The 21991-nt window shown below is 48.0% G+C and overlaps 1 protein-coding gene across 6 annotated transcripts in view; it reads right to left on the bottom strand.

The window, feature by feature from the left end:
- The window catches only part of synj1 (synaptojanin 1), a 28553-nt gene that overhangs the window by 5030 nt on the left and 1532 nt on the right, over positions 1-21991 (bottom strand). For 3 of the 6 annotated variants that reach the window (XM_079737887.1, XM_079737888.1, XM_079737889.1), the window contains exons 4-28: positions 21440-21707; positions 20529-20754; positions 20089-20172; positions 18334-18411; positions 16790-16851; positions 15278-15374; positions 14806-14981; positions 14459-14540; positions 13964-14116; positions 11979-12144; positions 10381-10572; positions 10161-10248; positions 9676-9816; positions 9128-9320; positions 8648-8806; positions 7581-7737; positions 6953-7070; positions 6255-6467; positions 5551-5629; positions 4743-4908; positions 4061-4237; positions 2969-3076; positions 1050-1090; positions 632-815; positions 147-508 (exon numbers count right to left, since the gene is read on the bottom strand). In XM_079737887.1, the coding sequence (XP_079594013.1) occupies positions 147-508; positions 632-815; positions 1050-1090; positions 2969-3076; positions 4061-4237; positions 4743-4908; positions 5551-5629; positions 6255-6467; positions 6953-7070; positions 7581-7737; positions 8648-8806; positions 9128-9320; positions 9676-9816; positions 10161-10248; positions 10381-10572; positions 11979-12144; positions 13964-14116; positions 14459-14540; positions 14806-14981; positions 15278-15374; positions 16790-16851; positions 18334-18411; positions 20089-20172; positions 20529-20754; positions 21440-21707 (3770 nt within the window). The remainder of the gene's footprint in view (positions 1-146; positions 509-631; positions 816-1049; positions 1091-2968; positions 3077-4060; positions 4238-4742; positions 4909-5550; positions 5630-6254; positions 6468-6952; positions 7071-7580; positions 7738-8647; positions 8807-9127; positions 9321-9675; positions 9817-10160; positions 10249-10380; positions 10573-11978; positions 12145-13963; positions 14117-14458; positions 14541-14805; positions 14982-15277; positions 15375-16789; positions 16852-18333; positions 18412-20088; positions 20173-20528; positions 20755-21439; positions 21708-21991) is intronic. The other 3 variants (XM_079737890.1, XM_079737891.1, XM_079737892.1) reach the window with 3 other exon arrangements.

Genomic DNA, 21991 nt, shown 5'->3' with positions numbered 1-21991 from the left:
GCCATGCCTAACAATCAAACAGAGCCGAAAGTGATTGTCATGAGCTACACCTGTGTCGTTCCTGCTGTGAAAAGGGTCTAACTCCGGCTGTAGCGCTGAAGCAATGCTGTGTGTGTGCTCTTGGCTGATGAAGCAGGCTGACCAACCTGTCCAGGGGCAGTGGCAGCGTCAGCCTTTGCGGCGGCGGCGGCAGCAGCGGCTTCGGGGGGGAGGCCGTGAGAGGAGCGAGATCGTGGGGGGGGCTTGGGGGACGACAGACCCTGGGGGGTCCCGGCAATGCCAGCGGCGGGTGGCGCTTGGGGCTGCATGGGCGCCGTGAAGGTGGGAAGCATGGGCGGGGGGAGCTGGGACCGCACTGAGGGCTGGGCCTGGGCCGGGGGCTGGGCCGGGGGCTGCATGGGGGCCTGCATGGGGGCCTGCATGGCCTGGGGTCTCGCTGGCGTGGGCCCTGGAAGAGGGGGGCCGGCAGGACCGGGGATGGAGGGCGGGGGTCCTGAGGGAGGGGGTCCTGGAGGAAGGACCATGGTGGTTAGAAAACGACGAGGAATAGGGAATACGTTTCTGTGCATTGAGGCCCTAGAGTGTGTGTGTCTGTGTGTGTGTGTGTGTGTGTGTGTGTGTGTGTGCTCACCGAGTGGCAGGTCAGTAGGCTTGGTCGGGGGGCCTGGTCGGGGGGCCCCAGGGGGGTTATCCTGGACAGGGCGGGGGGCTCCAGGGTGAACCTCTGGAATGGGTCTAGGGGCCCCTGGATGGGCGGGAGGGGTCTGGCGACCCTGGGCGGGAACGCTGATCACACCGGCTCGGGCTGGAATGTTCTGGAGAGAGGGAGAGAGAGAGAGGAGGAAAGACCGTGCATCAGGTAAGGCTAGAATGACCCCCTTCCCCCCCCTGGTTATTTCATATGGGTCTGGTTGGCGTTATTGAGGGAATTGAGGCTGTTAACATGTCAACGCAAGTCAAGTCAAGTCAATGTTATTGGCATAGTAACAGTTTCAAAAGGCCCTTACAGGCCTACAGAATATATGACTCCTTTGAGTGTCTGAACTCACCGGTCTGGGCCCACCTCCGGACCCGGGAGCTCCGCTTCGACCTGAAAACACCACAAGAAGGAGTAGAGTCACCACGGGGCCGCACACAGGGACAAGGCCCCCGATCCATGCTCAGTGAGAGGCCCGCAGCTGGCCGTGCCGCAGGCTGATGTGCATTAGAAAGCCGTTCCCATGCTCGTGTCATGCACCCGAGTTCCCCCCAGTCCAGTCCACCCCACCCCAGACCAGTATCAAGATTTCGGTTTCCCAACTATTCAAGTCGACGATGAACCCTCCGTTCATAGGATGAACAGGTGAGCCGACCCTTGTGCAAACTGTGGTTTGTCCCATATGATTCAACTAGTAGCGTTAGTCGAGTTGAGTTGAGTCTCCTGCCCACTCACCTGCTGCGTCGGGCCCAGAGATAGCAGGGCTCTTTGGTCCTTGGCAGCACAAGGTAAATCAGAACCACAACAGCGTTATGCACAAAGCCACACACTAGGCCGGGGAATGCAGCTGTAGCCGATCTGCACGGTGGCACTGCACTTGACCCAGGAGAGAGTGATGTGCAAGCCAAAGCTACAGGATTTGTCATGTGCGAGCTGTTGACTTGTTCTTCTACAGAACTAGACACGGAACTGTGTCTAGTTCTGTAGAAGATGACACCCATCTTTTCACACACTCCGTCCAATGCATGCCATGTGCACACATCCTTATGAGACACCAAGGGTACCACCCCGCTAGTGATTTTACAGAAGTGATTTTACAGAAGTAAACCCACTGGACCTTCTCCAGGCGTCAGAGGCTGGTCTTCCTCATCTCACAGATGCAGGACCTCGTTTCACTTTCAAACGTGATAGGGGAAAACCCAACGCTTACTAACATCCGACTGACTAACAAAATAATAACACGAAACCTCTACTTCGTTCAATTATAAAGACATCAATTACAATGGTGATGCATACAATACAAGTACTAGATCTAAGTACTAGATACGTTCATATATAAGTAACTATACGTGTACTATGTCTAGCAGCTAGCTAGGGAGTACAAACACAACACACTGTTACCTTCACTGCCTCTCCTCTTAAAGAGCAGCGGGCTCGGACATTCCCCACAGTCTTAGGAGGCAAAGAGGGGACACACAATGCTCAAGGCCAACCACAGCGAGAGGACAGCCCGCAGACATGTGGGGGTGGGGGGTGCATGCGTGTGTGGGTGTGTGTGTGTGCGAAATGTTGAAATAAATCCAAAAGAGATCAGTCTACTAGCCATCTCAGCTGGTTTCTAAACCACATGAGGAAATGAGACAAGAAAAATTGCCCAGTGGACAGATTTTCACGAATTTCATGGGAAGTAAGATTGACCAAAACATTGACGAAATGGTCAATGTTTTGGTCCAACCCAAAACACAGAAGTGAGCTCCCCCTGAGAGCAACTTAGGTCGATTAACCCATAATGGATGCCAGGATAGCCTTTATTGACTAAACAATGTAGCACAGGGTCTACTCTACAGTAAGCTACTGCCAAGTACTGTTATCTCATGTTTTTACACAAGCACTATTAGCATTAACTTAGCTATGTGTCTGGAATACATCGGTGAGCAGAAACTGGATGCCGACACAGAAAAATCCACAATTTCACTACGACAATGCAAATAGCTAATCCACACTTCCACGGCAGTCACTTTACCTGCAGAGCCTTTTCTAAACAGCATAGGACTCATCATGCCTCCTTTTGGAATGACAGGGAACGAATAGAGTCGGTGTGGAAAAAAAAAGAGACACACATGTTGAAGCCTGCGTGTCGAACCGACTACACACACACCACCTACCAACCCCACGCTGCACCACCACACATCCGCTGGCCTGGTTTGCTGCGCCCCTCTAACTACCTCCACCCCGTGTGTGCTGGTGCTCGCGGCGGGCTTGGAGTGGTACCTGAAGGGGGCGGTGGTCTCTGGGGGGGCGCGGGTCTGGCTGGAGGGGCGTTGGGTCGTGGGGGAGGGGGCCGCTTGGGCTCCAGGGCCTGGAGGTCCCCCGGTGGACCTTGGGGGGAGGGGGGAGGGGGTACACAACTGGTTACAACCACTGTGTATATATTATACATATACTTTGTATATATCACCGATATTTTATGAGTTACAACGAACACGAGTTTAGATTATTAGTTGCTATTGGCTTCTTGTGTTTAGCATGTAGGGCCTTTGTATCCATATGTACACTTTATGTACCGTATTTCCCGCACTATAACGCGCACCGGATTATAAGGCGCACCTTCAATGAATGACCTATTTTAGAACTTTTTTCATAAATAGGGCGCACCGGATTATAAGGCGCATAGCATAGAAGATACTGTGAGTGTGATACTGTGAGATACTGGGACTGTGAGTAAGCGCAGTAAAATGCTGTGTGCACTGACTACGATAGCCGTAATGCTGCAAGCGGCGTGGCTTTATCGTAGTCGTAGTGAAACATTTTATTATTATTATTAAATTGTTTTTATTGGTTTTTCATACTGAAACATTTTGACAGAGCGCCGTTTACAACCAGTATGGATCAACCAATTAACCAATTGATCCATATATAAGGCGCTCCGGATTGTAAGGCGCACTGTCGTTTTTGGAGAAAATTACCGGCTTTTAAGTGCGCCTTATAGTGCGGAAAATACGGTAACCATAAAATACGAGCAATAATGAAATAGTCCTGTTCACAACGACACACACAACAAAACTCTCACTTTGATTACGGTTAACTAGCACCAACAACACAAGACAGCTGGAATAAGCCACTAAGGGCTAAGGAAGGGTTAGCTGGGTCGTACTGCGTATACTAAACAGTGACTTACACACTGCAAGCACGACGAAAACACTCAAACACAGCCCACGGGGCACACATTACCTGTCATGTCTCTCCTGCAAGGGGACGGACTAAAGCCTCCTTCCAGGACAACCACAAAGGGAACACAGTGACACTTTAGAATGACCTCTCTGACGCACGCACACGCACACGCACACGCACACGCACACACACCTTGTGTGGGTCGGGAGGGTTGTGCGGACCGGCCGGGCCTGGTGGGGAGGCCCCCTTCGGTGGGGGAGGGACAGGGACTACCTCGAGGGGAGGGGACCGGGGAGCAGCCCGCGCCGGACCCCGCGCCGGGCTGCAGGTGCTGGGGGAGGATCTCCTCCACCTCCTCGTCCACGTCGCCTGGGGCAGAGGGAGAGAGAGAGAGAGAGAGAGAGAGAGAGAGAGAGAGAGAGAGAGAGAGAGAGAGAGAGAGAGAGACATTCGGTGTGAACGGCCATTGAAGTGCAGCGTTGCTTTACCACTGCCCTAGTATGAACCGAAACCCAGCGTTAGAGGAGTCACACGTCCAGAGACCCGTGAGATGTAACCGGCGACATCCTGCTTGCGGACATAAGTCCCGAAATATTCATTCAACTCCATTGTGGGACATGGATCGTCCAGAAACAGAATACTCAAATTACCCAACCTCATCACTTTGAGGGAAGCAACAATACAAATTCTGTCCACGTGAAATGCAACTACAAGAAAGAGTATGGAATCAGAATCACCGAGATGCATTTGAGCAAACAACGACACAAAGCGCTTAACAACACAGGACCGAGTTCCGACCCGGAGCGGTTCTTGTTGTTTTCAAGCCCGCCCCACAGCGCCTTCCGCCACCCAAAGCTCAAGGCCTCCGGCTCACCCTCCATGTCGTAGTCATCGTCGCCCATGTCCGTGTCCTCGGCCAGCAGGGTGGAGCTGGCCGAGGTGGGGATGGCCCCGCAGATGCGGTCCACGCTCATCTCCTCCTCCAGGCTCCTGATCCAGCCGGAGCTCTTCAGACGGATGTCAATCACCTTGCCCAGCACCTGCGTTGCCAGGCAACAAAATGTATTGCGTTCAAAAAAGAAAAAAAAGCCTGTTGAACATCCGTGACGGGACCCTTTTCACGGAGGTGTCAGCGTAGGACAAACACAGGTGCACTGCTATGTGTTGTATATTATACCACGTGGTGTGAGTGTGATTCGCCATTACAAGCCGTTTTGAAAATCGGCCTCTTCTGACATCACAAGTGGGCTTGTCCACCTAGATGTATGACGGATAGATGAGCAACGTATGCTAGTGTCCACTGGTTAGGCTGGTAGACTGATCTATTCGGCATACAAGGTGGCCACGCCCAGATGTCAGAAGAAGCAGATTTTGAAACGGCTTGTAACGGCTAAACACCGTTACACCTGGTGGTATAATATGTCACGTTATTATACCACTACTACTTACTATGAAGTATTCTTCACTTTTGTCTTGCCCTGGTGCATAAGAGGAGCTAATTCATTATTTATTTGATGTTATAAGTGACATCTGTGTCTGAAGCCTCTCTAAATAGGGTCCATTCATGGTATTATAATCCTGAGTGTTGAAACACGGTCAAGTGTTTCAAACCAGTGTAACCAGAAAGTGTTCAATGTTGCTAGGGAGCTGGATGTGCTTATCGCCCTGGTTTGGTCTCGTACCGTGGACGCGCTGAGAGACAGGGCAGCCAGTGCAGAGTAACCCTCCAGGAAGGTCACCCACATCTTCTCCTCCACAAACCTGCAAAGAGAACAGAGACAAGGCAAGGACATAAATGGGACTGTTTGGTAGGGAAGATCCGTCAGCTATGAGTGAGGGAAATGTGACGAGAGAATATCAATTTTGAGTTCACTACGCCTGACTGAGAGACTATTAAGATTTAAGGACACTCCCAGATCATTTCTGACCATCAGGGGCATCTCTTCCCTGATTGGCTCGGGGGAATACATCTTGCCGGTCAATTACAAGTGCATGAAACATGTAAAACTTATCATTGCCGGAGACTCGAGGGAAGGAGCTATCAGGGGGTCGTTATGCTTTACCTGCTTGTGGAACAACAACTTGTATTCCAAGTCGTTAATCCCCTCTGCAATTAAACTAGTAAACGCTCTGTAGTTGTGTGTGTGTACTTGTTCTTTGTATGTTACTGTGTGTACAACAAGCTGCTCAAACAAATTGCCCCTAGTGGGATTAATAAAGTAGTATTGTATTGTATTGTATAGGAGCCTTCAGTGTTGGAGGGAAGTTTTTTCTCAACAAAAAGCAGAGAATATAAACGCAGTTATCCGACAGATGACACCCCGGCTGCTGCTCCCTTTGTGATAGTCTCCCCCCCCCCCCCCCACTGGGGCCTGGCCCCGCCCACCTGATGAGGATGACCTCGCCGAAGGTGCTGAACTTGTCCAGCAGCTCGTCGATGAGCGGGTCGTCGAAGTAGTCGTCGGGCCCCGAGGCGCAGAGGGACACCAGCACCGTGCCGTCGGGGGGCCCCTGCAGGGCGATCACCTCCTTGTACACCTGGTGCCGCGCCTCCGGGTCCACCTCCAGGATCTCCACGTCCATCACCGCCATCACAGGCCTGGCCACACACACACACACAGAGGCATACATGACATCCCCATGTCTGCCAATATATGGCCACAGAACAGAGCGGTAGTTGTATTCATGACGTCAACATGTCTGCCCATATTTGGCGGTAGTGTCTTGTTGAGGCGACACTAACGCCAATTTTATGTTCGTTATGGCTCCTGATCAGGACACAAATGTGTTGTATAAAAGGCATCCTGTGCCTCACCGTACTAGCGCCATCGTTTGCTGGCTCTTTCCACTTCAACACCGGATGTCGGAGCACAGAGTCACACAACTGAAACGTTCATTTACATATGTAAAAACGCCTTCCTTTTGCATCGTCAAACCAAACAGGAAAACAAATTTCCTAAGTGCTGAGAGGTGATTCGCGTGACGCTGAACGAGGCTGTCACTGAGCTGGGTGAAGGAAGGTGCATGCTGCCATCTGTGCCGTCGCTCGCCGCCTCTTCAGCCAGTGACCGGAGAGCTAGTTACCTGTGGTCGGACGTCTTGAGCTCAGCCCTGCCGTAGTACTTGAGCTCGCCGGGGTTCCAGGTGCCGTCCGTATCGTCCTCGCTGGCGGCCACCGCTCCCACCACGTTCATCTCCTCCGCTGGGGATCACAATCAACTGCTGTTAGAACGCCCCGTGAGGCGCTAAGTGGTTTGGTGACGTGCGGTTAGAAAACTGAACAGAAACGATCGAGGTCAATGAAAATAAGAATTGATTCATTCAAATATGCTTTGAGTGTAGTGTTAAGACCGGTAACATTTTAATATAAGGGTACATTCATTAAATCGCTAATTCACAGCAGTTAATGCTGTAAAAAGTATTAGCTTACCACAAATTAACAGTTTACAAATGTTCTAGTTCTCATTAACTGATGATATTCATGTGGTTTATTAATGCTGTTCATGTTGAATAAAGTAATGGTGTTCATGTCAACTACAGTATTCCTATATACACCATTGACTAGCCCAGTCACGGAGCCCTTTTGTTAACGTTATATAACAATGCTTATTTCTGCATTTACTAATGTTCATGAATGCACACTTAGTGTTAAGCTTGCCCTAATGTCCTAAAGTCCCATTAAGGGAGAGTAGTTTGGACACAGTGGTCTCACCTGTTTTGTCAAAGTTCCACTTCCTCCGGTTCCAGAGCACCCGGTCTGTCCAGGCGGGCGTGCGGCACTTCTCGCTGGTGTCGTAATCCTCTGAGAACAGGTCGTACTTGTAGGTGGGGGCGAAGTCCAGGTCTCCCTCGATGAACCCGCGGAAGACCTGCACAAACACACGGCCCGCGGTGGTGAACAGACAGTTGCCGAGCAGACAGTGGAGATGCTGTAAATGTGTGTTTGACGTGTTCCTGTCATAGCCACAGCTGTTGTGCTGTGTGTTTTCCCCCTGTGTCTGCAACACCCCCTGTCTGTCTCTGTGCTGTGCCTGCCACCCTGAACTGATTACACCTGGCCTGCATCAGCTCATCATACTTTGTTTCCTTTTGGCCTCAGTGTTTTGTGGATCAATGGCTCACGCCTGCCTGCTTCACTCCCTCCAGCCTGAAGCTCCCCACTCACCAACCTGCCCCCTGCCTTACTCCTGGTCTGCTCCAAATAAACATGCTCATTACTCCAACTCCAGTCCTGTCTCTGTGTTCTGCTCTTGGGTCCAGCAGCTATTGAACCTCAACAGTACCTCCGTCATGGATTACAGTACACAAGCCTCTCAAGCCATCAGCGAAGTGGCAGAGATGCGCTAATAGGTTCCGCCGCTTGGGATGACCATACAACCTTTCATCTGTGGAGAGTTCCATTATGTGTGTGCAGAGGGGACCATAAGTGTTCAATAATGAAACAGTTGACTTTCAGTGTGGCTCCGCTGGGACTTTGAGAGTCGTGATCATCGGTGCCGTGTCAAATCAATGTTTGATGGGAGAATATCAGTGCTTATCTCCTTAGTCGGCTCTTGTTTGTACTCTCTTTGAACGTTTCAAAGTGCACTTAGTGGATTCTTATTTGTACTCCCTGAACATTTAAAAGTGCACTTATTTTACATATGTACATCGTCGCCTTACCGTGTTTCCTTCTTATTCGGTGTGGTTGTCAGCCACAACAACTGAATTTGCAATTTGCACATTTCTTTGAACAAATCGCACCTCCAGAACAAGTACACTTAAGACCCTTGACCTCACCATGCCGGCGTTCTTCTGGTCCAGCAGCTGGTCTCCGGCGGTCAGGGCTTCCCAGTTCTGCTGCTTGATGAGCTCCTTCACCTCCTCGTTGGGCAGGTTGATGCGGTAGTTGAAGTCCCCGCACCAGAACACGTAGTCGTGGGAGTACAGCAGGCGACCCTTGGGAGGAACGGGGGGGGGGTTAGACCGAGAATATCGACTGGGATTGTCCGGAGTTGGTGTAAATGGCCAGACCAGTCTTGGTGCGTTTACACCTGGATCCATGTTGGAACAAAATTTGAATTTGTATTTATTTTGGGGGCATCTACTCTGTTAAGTCCCATAGAAAACCACTGGTTTGTGCAGAAATGTTTACTGTGCGAAAATACTTTTTCCAGACGGTAGTCGCTTTGACATGACAATTAATATTTGATATATTTGATACATTTGATGTTGGTCAACAATGAAAAGGTGAGTGAGACAGCCCAAGTTTAGGGTTACCATAGGGAATGAGAGTCTGCGCGTGATCTCATTGTAGTCATCGTTCCTCTCCTTGACCTGTGATTGGCCAGCTGCAAAGTGGGAGCAGAGGAAGCAGATACTGGTGGTGTGGAACAGCAGGCGGATGGCAACGCCCCCTTTATTGCCAGTGGCTCCGCCCATTCCGGTTTTGACTGTATCCACGGCGACATCCCTGAGTCACAAAAAAGGAAAGAGAAAACTATTGTCAAGCGTTTTTTTTCAGGAACTAAATTCCACTAAATTCCAACTAAAAAAGCCCATTCAAAACTCAGAATGATTAAAAAAACTGGCAAATTATAATCAGTATTATATTTCATTTGCTGAAAAAAATTGATTGCCAGTGAAAAGAAATTAACAAAAGTTTTGTATGTGAAAAATATATCTTTTAAATGATGTTACCAATGGTGCCTGATACATAAAGGACCCAAACACTGAAAGTTAACTTCCTATGGCAGACATCAGCCGTGGCGTGTGCTTGTAGGTGGTGCCGTGTCTACAGCGAGACGGGGTGTGGCCGGGCACCATACCTGATGAAGGGGGCGTGTTGCGGGCGGATGAACACAAACAGGCACACGCCCACCAGCTGCTCCGACGCCAGCAGGACGTACTTGTTGTCCCGGGAGATGTTCTTCTGCAGCTCGGCGGCCCACAGCTTCTGGTTGGTGGTGCTGAGAGAGACGGTACCACGAGAGGGCGGAGCATGAGCAGGATAGGAACATGGTGGGGGATCCAAGTGGCCGTTTACATGTCTCGGTCCTCTTCAGATATTTGCTCGAAAGAGAGTGTGTTATTGTACTTCCTAAGCTGATGAGCGATGATTCCTAGGGCTGCGTGTGCTGTGTGTATGGGTTTGCAGTTCAACCAGTAAACTGAGTAGAATTGTAACAATCATGCAAAACGTTGATCATAACTAGACAGCTATTCTCGTCAACAAAAAAATGCTTTTGGTTATTATTATCTCCCTCCACCCACCCACAATATGTTTTTGGTAGCTTGCAGCGTGGTCACATACCTGGCACTGACTATGTTGCCAGCGTTCAGCTCCACCATTTCCTCAAAGCCAATGGCAAAAATATCTATAGGGGGGTTGGGCTTTCCGTCTGTGAGGTCAAAAGAACAGCACGCATTTCAAATATTACTGACGTCCAATTCGTTTAGATGTTACATTTATTATATTCAACTTTCACAAGCTACCAAACAGACAAGTGATTCCGTGCAGTAAAACCATGTACCTTGAAACTCAGGAAGTCCCGCCTTCTTTGGCGCGTCCAGCAGCCAATCGTTGAGGGTCTGGTTGCGGAAGGCAATGCTGCGGAACTGCTTGCCCCCGTTGACGTTCCAGGTGCCGACGCACACACGGATCTGCTTGGGCCGCGTGTACTTGCGGTAGTTCTGACACATGCCCAGAAGCACTCTGGGAGACGCTGCACCAGAGGAGAGACTCAGTTAGTCTGTGTGTGTGTGTGTGTGTGTGTGTGTGTGTGTGTGTGTGTGTGTGCACGCATGCCTACTCCTGCATATGGAAAAGAAAACATTGAAGTGGATGGAAACAACCAAACATGGTCCACCGCACACAAACACAGTTGGAGATGGTACAACTATGGATGGAGATGGATGGGGAGGGTAGGGGTACTGTAGAGTTGTTAATGGGAACCTCTGTAAGGGGCGAATTACATGCCATCTATTTATACCAAGCACTTGAACAACAGTCTGGCATACTGGGAAATGTGAACACAGGGTTTACAAACAATGTTGAGCGAAACCTGAAGCAGAGAAATCTGGGTATGACCGGTTAGACAAGTCTTTGATCTGACCCAGAGTTTTTGCAGTACACGTTTTGGCAGATTGCCCCTTGTGCTTCTCTGAATTTTTGGTTAAATCCAAAAACAATGTAATGTTTGATAATATGATAATGATATGATAATCTTAAGAGGAAAATTTATGATCAGTCCAAACGCTGAAGCAAAACTTAAACCTATATTTACCTAGTACACCCAAAAATTACATATATTTTGTATTTATTTCAGCACTCACTAGTGTACACATTAGCCGGAAAGTCTGTCCTCCAAACCAGGTTTACACTGAATAAATAAAGATGACGACACAACGACAATGTAAAGTAAAATAAACAACACGGTGGGCACATATACCACTGGAGAGGGGGAGGTACCCAGACAGACAGGGTGGTGGAACAAGATGGAGGACCGACAGACAGACAGTTGTCCGTTAGCCAGCCAGTGACCGTACCTGATTGTAACACAGGCTCAGTGACTAATATCAGCAGCGATAGCAGCACAGAGAGGGGAGAGAAGGGAGGGGTTAGCAGGGCTCTCAGAGAGATAATACAAGTAGAGCAGGCAGTCAGTCAGCCAGTAAGTCAGTCAGTCAACAAAGGGCTAATCTAGCTGGCCCATGTGAGCAGGGCCGATGGGAGATTAGGCCTCTCGCTTGGTCACGCAGGGCACCGGCCCCTCTGCTTAAAGCAGGGGGGAGGACTCAGGTTATGCCCTTCAACCACCAGCAAGGGCCAGTCGGCCAGTAATACGCCTGAGTGAGCTGTCAGCTGGTCGTAAGACTAATTAATAATAATATAATAATATAATAATAATTAAGATGATATTGAATTTACAATATTGTAGAAGCAAGCTCTATTAATTTAGCTATTGGTAAAAAAAAAGGTAAAATAATTAAATAAAAAAAAGTATATTATGCATATAAATATATACACACACACAAAATGCATTGGCAGTCGTCATTCATGCTAGCAGAACCACTTGAAGAGACCTGGGTGATGTCATCGCAACATGGACTTCCTGGTTCCAGGCATTACCGTAAAGACTGGAGGTGGTGAGCAGCGCCCGGGCCTTGTCAGCCAGGTCGCTGTTCAGGGTGGAGCCCAGCCTCAGGATGTCGATGGCTTCCTGCTTGGAGCTGTCGAAGAAGTTGTTCTGGATGGTCCGCGTCACCGAGCGCGCCCCGTCCTTCAGCTTTCCCACCTGGCAGCAGGCCAAGAGCAATACACTCTTGTTTAGTGCTTTTATGAATAGGAAACATCACTGTATAGTGGAGGCTGTTATCAGAAGCAACATGCAGTGAGCTATTATATTATATAGTTCACATTTTTTAGACACGTGTCATTAATGGACAGGCTTGGGTAAGGCAGGTAGGGGTTAAAGCCCAAAGGTTAAAACTCCAATCACATTGGGATTCAAACCTTGAACCTTTCAGCTGGAGTTCAAACACCCTTACCAGTAGACTATCCTGCCCCCATGTTATTATAATGTTATTAAATAATGTTGCAAAGTTTCACCCAGAAAAAGAAAGGCGGCGGGCATGGCACTAGTTAAAATTTGGAAATTAGAACAACTTTTGTGTATTTCTTTTTAAGAGCGAGATCAAGACAATTTGATGAATGTGAAACTGGGTGGGGATGTTTTGCATTCTGATGTACGATTCATTTAATTTCATAAAAGTAGGCCAAATAATTTATTTTCTTTTAACACTACGTCAAATTTACCTTTTCCTTCAAGGAGCTACTACTCTAAAATAACTGAATTATCGATTACACAAATTAAAATCTGTTCTGATACGATTGGGAGGACGGTGAATATAAATATCCTTCATTTTCTCCCAAAGGCAAACCCTGATCAAAAGTAACAGAGTAAAATCCTCGGACACACATGACAATGAGTAAATAACCCATCCTGCACCAGCACCATAGACCACCCAAGCCTGAGGTCATCGCTCTGCCCTTATAAGGGTTTCCGGATCCTACAGACTATGGGAAACTCCAAAGAGGCTCCAAACTATTGCAAGAAACGACGAAATATGCCAACACTTAATATCCTCGGGATATATAAAATGTAAAAAAGAAGAAATGTTTAGTTAAAAAAACAATCACAAGTATTGCCTAGCTTAGCATGTGTTGTCCGATATCAACCGGCTTGCACCCTGAAATGATGGGAGTCACGTAAAACAAAGACTCCATTCAATGAAACGAAAACAGCGAAGGAGCCGGACATAAGTGACGGCGACGTAATCATGGGACGCCATCGCTCGGGTGGTCTATCCCAGAAGAGCTCGGAGACCGAGCCCACATCCCCAGTGTCTCCGAGGGGTAAACACTGCACCAGAGATAAGGACCTTTGGTCACGACAACAAGACGGACTGGCGCTTGACTTACCACGCGGGGCAGAGAGGTCCAGAAGAGAGCAGAGAGAAAAGGGGGGGGCACACAAGAGTTTAGAAAACAGAAGGGGAACACACGGTTCTGCACTCAAAAAAGAAAGCACTTCACGCTCATCTCAGAGAGCATGACATGCGGCCGTTGGTTGTGGAATATGCACTCGCCGGGCCCATAGGATGTGGATGTGAAAGATCAGAGTGGAAATGTCTCACTTCTTTTTGCTCCCCCCCCCGCCCCACACTTGCATGACCTTCCATGATCCATGGGCTTCTTCAAATGAATAACTAGGATGTGATACTGGACTAAATATAGTGGATATAACATCAGATATGATTATGAAAAGTACTCAAGGATTGCTGTGAGGGGAATGAAAAGCAACTGTCAGTGGACCAAATCGAAATTGACAACTTAGAGGGTAAGCCAAATCATAAAATCCAAAGTTATTAAAACCTGCTGCATATGCCTAGCACTTCTAACGAAAATATCTCAAATGAAAAGGTAATTCTTAATATTAAAATGTATTTATAGTAGTGTTTTATAGAGTTCTGAGCTGAAATCATCTTATAGGCCTTTAACGGTGCTAGTCAAACCATGCTTAAAAAGGCCCAGTGGAAGCCCTCCCTCAGTACCTTGGCCTTCCCGTCTAGGGCGCCCGTGCCGGCATAGATCTTGCTGACCGAGTCTCCGTTGACGGTCCACATGGTCCGGAAGACCTCCTGGAAGCGGGCCACCAGCTGGGGCTTCTCCGTCAGGCCCATCTCTTCCAGCTGCTTGGGTAACATCTGCCGGCCCGACCACAGGGGGGTAAAAGAGCATTAAAGTACGCACCCAAACCTTAACTGGCAGTGGGGTGCCAGAATCAGGCTGCAGCGCCACCGATAAAGACACCTTCAAATCCTTTAAAAGAGACCCGACTACCTCTACTTGATAGTCTACTAGAAGTCTGTTAACAAGTCTTTTCATTTGAAGTCACTTGGAGAGGTACTCGCCGTCACCTGGTAATCAACGCTGACATTTAATTGGTAGGACCTAAATCAGAGTGCGATACGTTGGCGCTCCCTGTATTTGTGTGTCTGCCCTTTGCAGGGGTGTCATGCGCGAGAAAGGTGCGCTGGGGATCTGACCTCCAGGGCAAAGTAGGCCTGGACACTGTTGGTCCGGTCCAGGCAGTCCAGGCAGTTGGTCCGGAGGGTCCCGCTCTGAGTCCTGGGTGAACATTAGAGACCACCATCATGTTCACAGTTAGAGTATGCAAGTGCGAATATATGATTGCATTTGTGAATGAATGAATGAGTGAATACACTTTTCCCATACAAATTTTAAAAAAAAACTTCAAATCATACTGATGGTGCTCTCTACAACTGAAGAGACTGCGGATGAGCATAACAAAGCAAATACCCGATAAGATTCCCAAAGCCCATTTAACCATTAGCCTATTCACACGAGGCCCCACTCTCTGGAGATGGCTCACCTGGCGATGCCGGTCTCTCCAGAGTAGTAGAAGAAGCCGCAGTCGTCCACGAAGCGGCTGACCTGGGGCTTGAGGACGCTTTGCAGCTTCTCCGCCTTGCCCCCCTTCACCATCTGGTGGTAGTCGAAGTTCACCATCTTCACCACGCCGCCGTGCTCCGACGCCTTCAGGTGACTCTGAACGCCGGTAAGGGAGCGAGGAGGGAGGGCGGTGAGATCGCAATGAGCCACACGTGCACTGGGGCAACGCGCGACGCACACGCACGCATTGCCTCGTTACGGTATATGAATTACACACTCGTTTATTATAATTGATTATTTTGTCATTTAGAAGAGACTTTTATCCAAAGCTACTGAGAGCAATGACCATTTACTTTTCCATTTGAGTTGATGACAGCGTTGATGTATGAAATGAAAAGCGCTAAGAGGAATACATTAATATCTGATCTATTAACACGGCGGATTCCACTGACCTGGAATGCTTTGCTGAGCATGTGCTCTCCCTCCTTGCTGCCCAGCAGGTTAATGATCACCTGTTTGCCATACAGCCTCCGCAGAGCACTGAAGTGTCTGGAAAATACAAAGGGGCATGACTGTGATGTGCACATACTATGCACACATTAGCATACAGTGGTGGGGACACGCATGACCTCTGCTGTCCAGCTGGGCCATCATGGAGCGCTTTGTAAGCATGGGGGGATGAGAATTGGTATGCATTTTAAATCAACAGCAAGATGGACATATATAGCCATATTGATGGCTGTATAATACATTTAAATCGGGCAGTGGGTACAATTTGAGAGTTGTACACACACACACACACACAGATACATAGGGAGAACAAGACACACACACACACACACACACACACACATATAGGGAGAACGACACACACACACACACACACACACACAGATATATAGGGAGAACAAGACACACACACACACACACACACACACACACACACACACACACAGAGACAGAGCATTTTCATAGCACATTTCACTTACTAATAGCTCACAATTGGCAATACCATTTCTCACAAAGAAGCTCTTAAATCTTATCTTCAGCACCTCTAACATGAAAAGACGTGCTCATCTATCAAGCCGTTTTGCCGTTGCAATATCTTGTGAAACATATCTTCGTACATTTCACAATATCCTGATACATTCTAAAACCTCTTGGCCCTGAATGCCTAGACAGAGCACGGTAATATCATTGGCACAGCGCACTAATAATAATCTACCGCCGCTTCATTAAAACGTTTTCACAGATCCCTAAATGAAGCATCTGCGTCTATTGATGGGGTGTCATAGTGGGTGGTGCGCGGGCACAATGTCCCGGAGAACCACACAATGTCCCATCCCACTCTCACATCTCGATAACGGACTGAGCTGTCCCCGTGTTACTGGTCTCCTACATTAAGCAAACGCTGACCTCCTCAAAGGAAAACCAGAGAGTGACTTAGACCATGTCAAACACAAGGGCACGTCTGGCTCTGCTCACCATGAATCACCAGCCAGAGGCCTGCAATACAACAGCGCCGCAATCTGATATGTGCTATGTTGAGATGAGTCTTATCCTCCCTTTCAACACATTTGAGAGGAAATACTGGTCCCCTCGGTTTCCGAATCACATCTCCGTGATTGTTGGCTTTTGGTGCTTTTGGTTCTTGGATGAATATATTGCTATTCAAAACAGAGGCGTGATGGCATGACGTTTGTCCGGCGTCAAATAAACGCTGGGACAACGCAGGCCGTAAGGGCTGGCCCATGAGTCATTTGGGTTGCAAATGGACTTCTGACGGAGAGCAGATCAGCAGGGCGTTTGTCTAGCATGTATTGGGGTCCGTAGCAGCCTTGGACACAAAGTTTTGTTGAATTAATTTCCTGGCAATTCTCTAGCTGGTGGCTGTTGCAGGGAAGGCAAGTCACAACAGCTCTGGACTTGCCCCGACTGACACACACAAATTGCTTCATGATTACCTTTCAAATGCGGGTGCGTTCGCCTCGAACCCCCTGGAGAGCTTGACACGATGGGAGCCCACCTGCGAGGAGGAGGCAAACACGGGGAGGGTGAAGGGACACACGGCACACACTTCATCAGATAGCATGACATCACCTCTTGCAGCGGGCCAGGGGTTGTGCGCATTTTGTTGAGCCACACATTGCTGCTGCAGAGGGGCCAGACATTCTGGCGGATAAAGGCGGATTTGAAGAGCAGCTTTAGGAGAGAGAGCTTTGTTGTGGAAAAATCATACCCCAAAGGAGGACGGTAAAACAACCAACGAAAGCGCGGGGAAGAGGAGGTGATGAACAAGAACACAAAACGTGTGAATAAGAATACACCCGTCATTCGCATCATTGAAGAATCCCGGTATTCCTCGGTCCCTCTCTCTATCCCGTCGGCTTTCTGCCCGTGTACATCATCTCCATCCTTTTCAATCCCACTTCTTGAATGTTTTGGGTGGTGCCTACAGTCTTTTCATTGCTGTCTTTATCGGGAGACTTCTCTGTTCCTCTCGGTTTCCGAATCACATCTTCCTTTTTGTTGGGACGGGGATTGGTACCGTTACTAAACAGTTGGCACAATGCTGCCGCCATTTTGTCATGACTTCCCCTTGCCAGCGCTGTGTTTCCCAACACAGTTGTGTCTAGCCCTCGCCTTGCCCCCCCAGTGCGGTCAGAACTGTGTTAGGAATAACAGCGTTAGCAACCCATGAATATTTAATAAATTGATTATCTTGGAGCCGATGGCGCTGCTCGGATTACTACAGTAGAAGACCTTCCTCTCCCCCCCCACCCTCATGGATAGCTTTACACAGGTGATGCACGGTTGACTAGGCTGAGAGTACTTCTAAGTATTCTCTCGGCTGAGATGGAATTGGGCACTAATTGACAAGCAGAGTTAGCTAGCGTTTCGTGCAACTCAACCTAAGCAGAACTTCTTAGTCCAGAGCTAGACTAGTTTCCAACTTAAAAATCCATCTTTTAAAAATGAAAAGCGTACCCACCCCTCAACCAAAGGAACAGCTAAACCAAGCGGGAGAGAAAGACGCGAAGCATCTACTTGTAAAACGGGGGCAGTAAAACACTGAAAAACAGCCCCAAAACACATGCAAGGCCAAACCAAAACTATGTATGCCTCAACTTTGGCAGTATCAGTCTACCATGTCTTCCGCCTCTTTTTTACATTGCTGGAACATCAGCAGTGTTAAAAGGTTTGGTGAATGGCTTAGGGGATGGTTTTCAGTACAGGTGCTCACCTGATAAAATATGTCTGGGAGCTGCAGGAAATAAAGAAAAAGGCCCTTTACCGATATCTAACCTCCCTAACGCAAGGCGTTTTCTAGACCTGTGCAATGTCAGGAAAGGCAAGGTTTGTTTTTTTTGGAGTGGGAAGATGACAGGTAGCTTCAAACTCTGGGCATTGCACAGCACTTTTCTACTGCATGAGAGAGCCATCACCAGCAGAGCAAAACAAATGAGCAAAACATAAATAGAGAAGCGATTGATAGGGGTTGTTGTACCAGGTGGGGGTTTTCATCCATTCCATTAGGTCGTCGATTCTCATTCAGTTGCAACAAAACGCCCTTAATTGACTTTTTCTGAACACACAGCATGAATAGATGTGGTTAAAATTCCACAGGCCTCCCAATGTAAACATGGAATCTCTTGCACTCCATCCCGCCCTCCACACACACACACACACACACACACACACACACACACACACACAAATACCAAGCATTCTCCCGGAATTCTTACAGTCTTGGCCTGATATGAAATATTTGATTAATTGATAATAATTTATTTCTAATGATTTAAAACATTTCCGAACTGCATGATCTATAGGCAGAAATTGTATGGTATTTCCACATCCTAAATGCCTAAAATGTACTTATTAATAACAAAAAATCAATTCATAAATGATTAATTAGCTAACATTTTCACACTTATCCCTACAGATTCAAGAGACTCTTAATTTAGGACTCATAGTAGCGGGACTGCAAGACCATAAGAAGTAATACTGTGTATGTTTTCTTAAGGAGAAATTAAGGCTTTAGCTCTGTTTTCCCTGCTAGTTCTGCCATGTTCACTTATACGGGAACTTTCAGTTTCCTTACATCCTACTATTGTTTCAGAAAGACATTGGGCAGAAAAATATAAACAATCAAAGGGGTTACACAGTGTGAGTTTAAAGGAATAATTCATCCGAGAAATTTGACATTCTTTGTACACATTTTTCAGCAACATTCAGAAATCACTAATGAAGATTATGTCCAAAATGTGTCAGCCCTCATTCTCAGTCTACGAAATAGCTATGATTGTTATCCAACTAAAGCGTTTCTGTCTGTCCTCCCTACGCATCCACTCATCGACTTCACACTTGGCGGGTGCAATCCTGAGGACCAGAGGAAGCGCAGTGCCGAGTGTGAAGTTGTTGGGATGAGCTGTTCTCTGAAAAAGCTGCAAGCAGCAATAACGGAGGCCAAGCCGTCAGCCCGTTCCCGAACGGGCGCGTTGTGAATGGGGACTGCGCTAGTTGAATCCCGAAACGCAGCGTCCACAGACACACCAGCAATGTATCTCTTCCGTACCTCCTTCCAACTGAATATCAGTTTGTTTTTAAAAAACCAGCTCAAACTGATAAGATGATCCTGCATCAGCTGCTTTCAATGTTTATAACACATAACTGCCAGAAGCAGAATAGATAGCAGCCATCTTTGATAACACCCCCGGCTAGCAGCTGTCAACTGTTATGATTGTCGGACTGAGCAGTGCAATGGCTTATGGGCAATGTAGGGTATGGCAGCTTGAGAAATTATGTCACCATCTACTTTCCCCCTTAATGTATTGCAAATGCAACATTCCTCACTTTTGTGTTTTTAATATCAAACCCACAATCGTTTCCCTCGGTGTGAAAGAATCATTTACATCCATTGTCTATCTGAAGATGCTTGGTTAAGGCTGCCTGTGTCTTCCGATGATCATGCTCAATTAAATCAAATACTTCACAGTCAAGAAGTGTCCTACAACAACAAAATTCACCCATAAATGATAGCTATTTACTTATAGAGTGAATTATTCCTTTAGGTACAAGTACTTACAAATCCAACCAGATGGAGACAGAAGAAGCCTCTGGTAGGACTACTGCATAATGTTACTGCAGATGATTATTGATCCGTCACAAACCAATGGCAGGTTAATAATTTATGTTTCCATCAGGCGACATCACAAACCTGGTTGTGTTATTTGAGATGTAGATTTATTTTCCCCATTACCTGTATTCCAGGCTGTTCCCAGAATAACGGAATGGACCCGCGGATCTGTATGAAGGAGGAGACCTTGTCGTCCAGGAAGATCACCTGTTTACAGCCAACAGAAGGAGAGCATTATCTTAATTGCAGGGTGACTGAGGGACTGGTTTAACTGCAGGGTGCTGAGCTTGCAATGCCAAATAGAATACAAAAATACACACTAACTCCATGAACAACAGTATGTCTTTTAATCCTAAGGGCTGGGCGAAACCTGTTATAGGGTGAAAACACAAGACTGAGAAGAGTTCCAGCTCTCAGGCCCTGGGGTGGAGTCGTGTAATAACCACAACAACACGCTATTACAAACTAATGCCGAGTGCAGGAGAGCGTGTACACCCCGATACTACGGTGTGTCATCGACGCCGACGGCAGCCATTTCACATCCTTCCCCCTCTGCCACTGACCTGCTCCGTCTCAACGAAGTTGGCCACCTGTCCATCGTCGTTGGTGCCGCGCACGTTGAAGCGGGTGCCGGCGCGCTCCGAGCTGAGGCGGGAGATGATGCAGGCCTTGGCCTGTTTGTGGCCGGCGTAGATGGTCCTGACCTCCACGCCGCCGCACATCAGCCTCAGCAGCCAGTCCTCGCAATGGACGCCGTAGTGCTTCAGGTGCAGGTGAAGAGACTGGTTCCTATTGGTTGAAGATCGATCAAAGCGGGGAGGGGGGGGCGTTACAAAAGCAACATGAATACACTGCATGCCAACGTCGTTAATGTGATCATATCCATAATATGCACACACACACACAAACAGGTGCATAAACATGCACGTGTGCACCAAAACACAAACACACACACACAACCAGGTTGAGGAAGTTCAGTAAGTGACACAGGGAATAGGGAGGAGAAGAGAAGCAGAGAGAAGAGGAAGAGGTAGCTTGCTGAAGTAAGTATGGCTTAATTCACTCTACCCACAACCCAGCCTCACCCCTCCTCAGCTCACTCTGGGCCCCGTTCCAACATGAATGACACCTGGGAAACTGATTTTATTCTCTCCATCCTGGATGTGTGTGTGTGTGTGTGTGTGTGTGTGTGTGTGTGTGTGTGTGTGTGTGTGTGTGTGTGTGTGTGTGTGTGTGTGTGTGTGTGTGTGTGTGTGTCTAACACGTGTTACCGTGATGATATTGTAGTGATGTTTGAATAACATAAACTTGTGAACAATAGGAGAGAAAATCTAAACATATATTGAACCCTGACTGCTTGGCAATTAGCAATTAAATTGAGCGTTGACATTGCATGCTTAGACCAAAGGTAATAAATGTAACGCCCTGCACACAACAGAGTCTACTGAATGATGTGAGAGGCCCTCTGACGCACCAGAAGAAGCGGTTGTCCGTAGTGTCCTCCAGGATTCTGCGGTGAGCGTTGAGGCTGAGGTCCATGCTGACGCCCGTGGCGGACCAGGCAAAGTAGAAGTGTCCCGAGCTCAGCACCTTGCGCACGTCCGCGATACGGTCCTCGTCGGCGGGGTCGTTCTTCAGCGAAATGAAGTCTGTCTGCGTGACCCTGAAGATCTCAGAGTCCTGCACTTTGCCCACTGAGCTGCATCCCGTGACCACCACCAGACTGTGGAGCATGGAGTCACCTGCCAGCAGGGAATGCAAGAGCATAGATTGCATCAATGTACCACAATGGAGAGGGGGGGGGCATTCAACGTTATGGTTGTCGCCGGATGGATCTTGCCCTGTAGTAGCTAAGGTTCAACCATTTGTTTTAAGGATATCTACTGCAGATAGGGGCAGGAGGATGACCATGCAGGGGTTATTATAAAACCCTGGAAATTAAAGAGGAGGGTGGTCTGGGAAGAATACAAATATAAGAGAGGAATTGCATTATCTCCATTCTATAGAAGAGAGATGGCGAACAAAT

This window comes from Pollachius pollachius (assembly GCF_949987615.1).
Source record: "Pollachius pollachius genome assembly, chromosome: 6".
Lineage (NCBI taxonomy): Eukaryota > Metazoa > Chordata > Actinopteri > Gadiformes > Gadidae > Pollachius > Pollachius pollachius.
The sequence above is the reverse complement of the archived record's forward strand: the minus strand, read 5'-3'. Positions and strand labels throughout refer to the sequence as shown.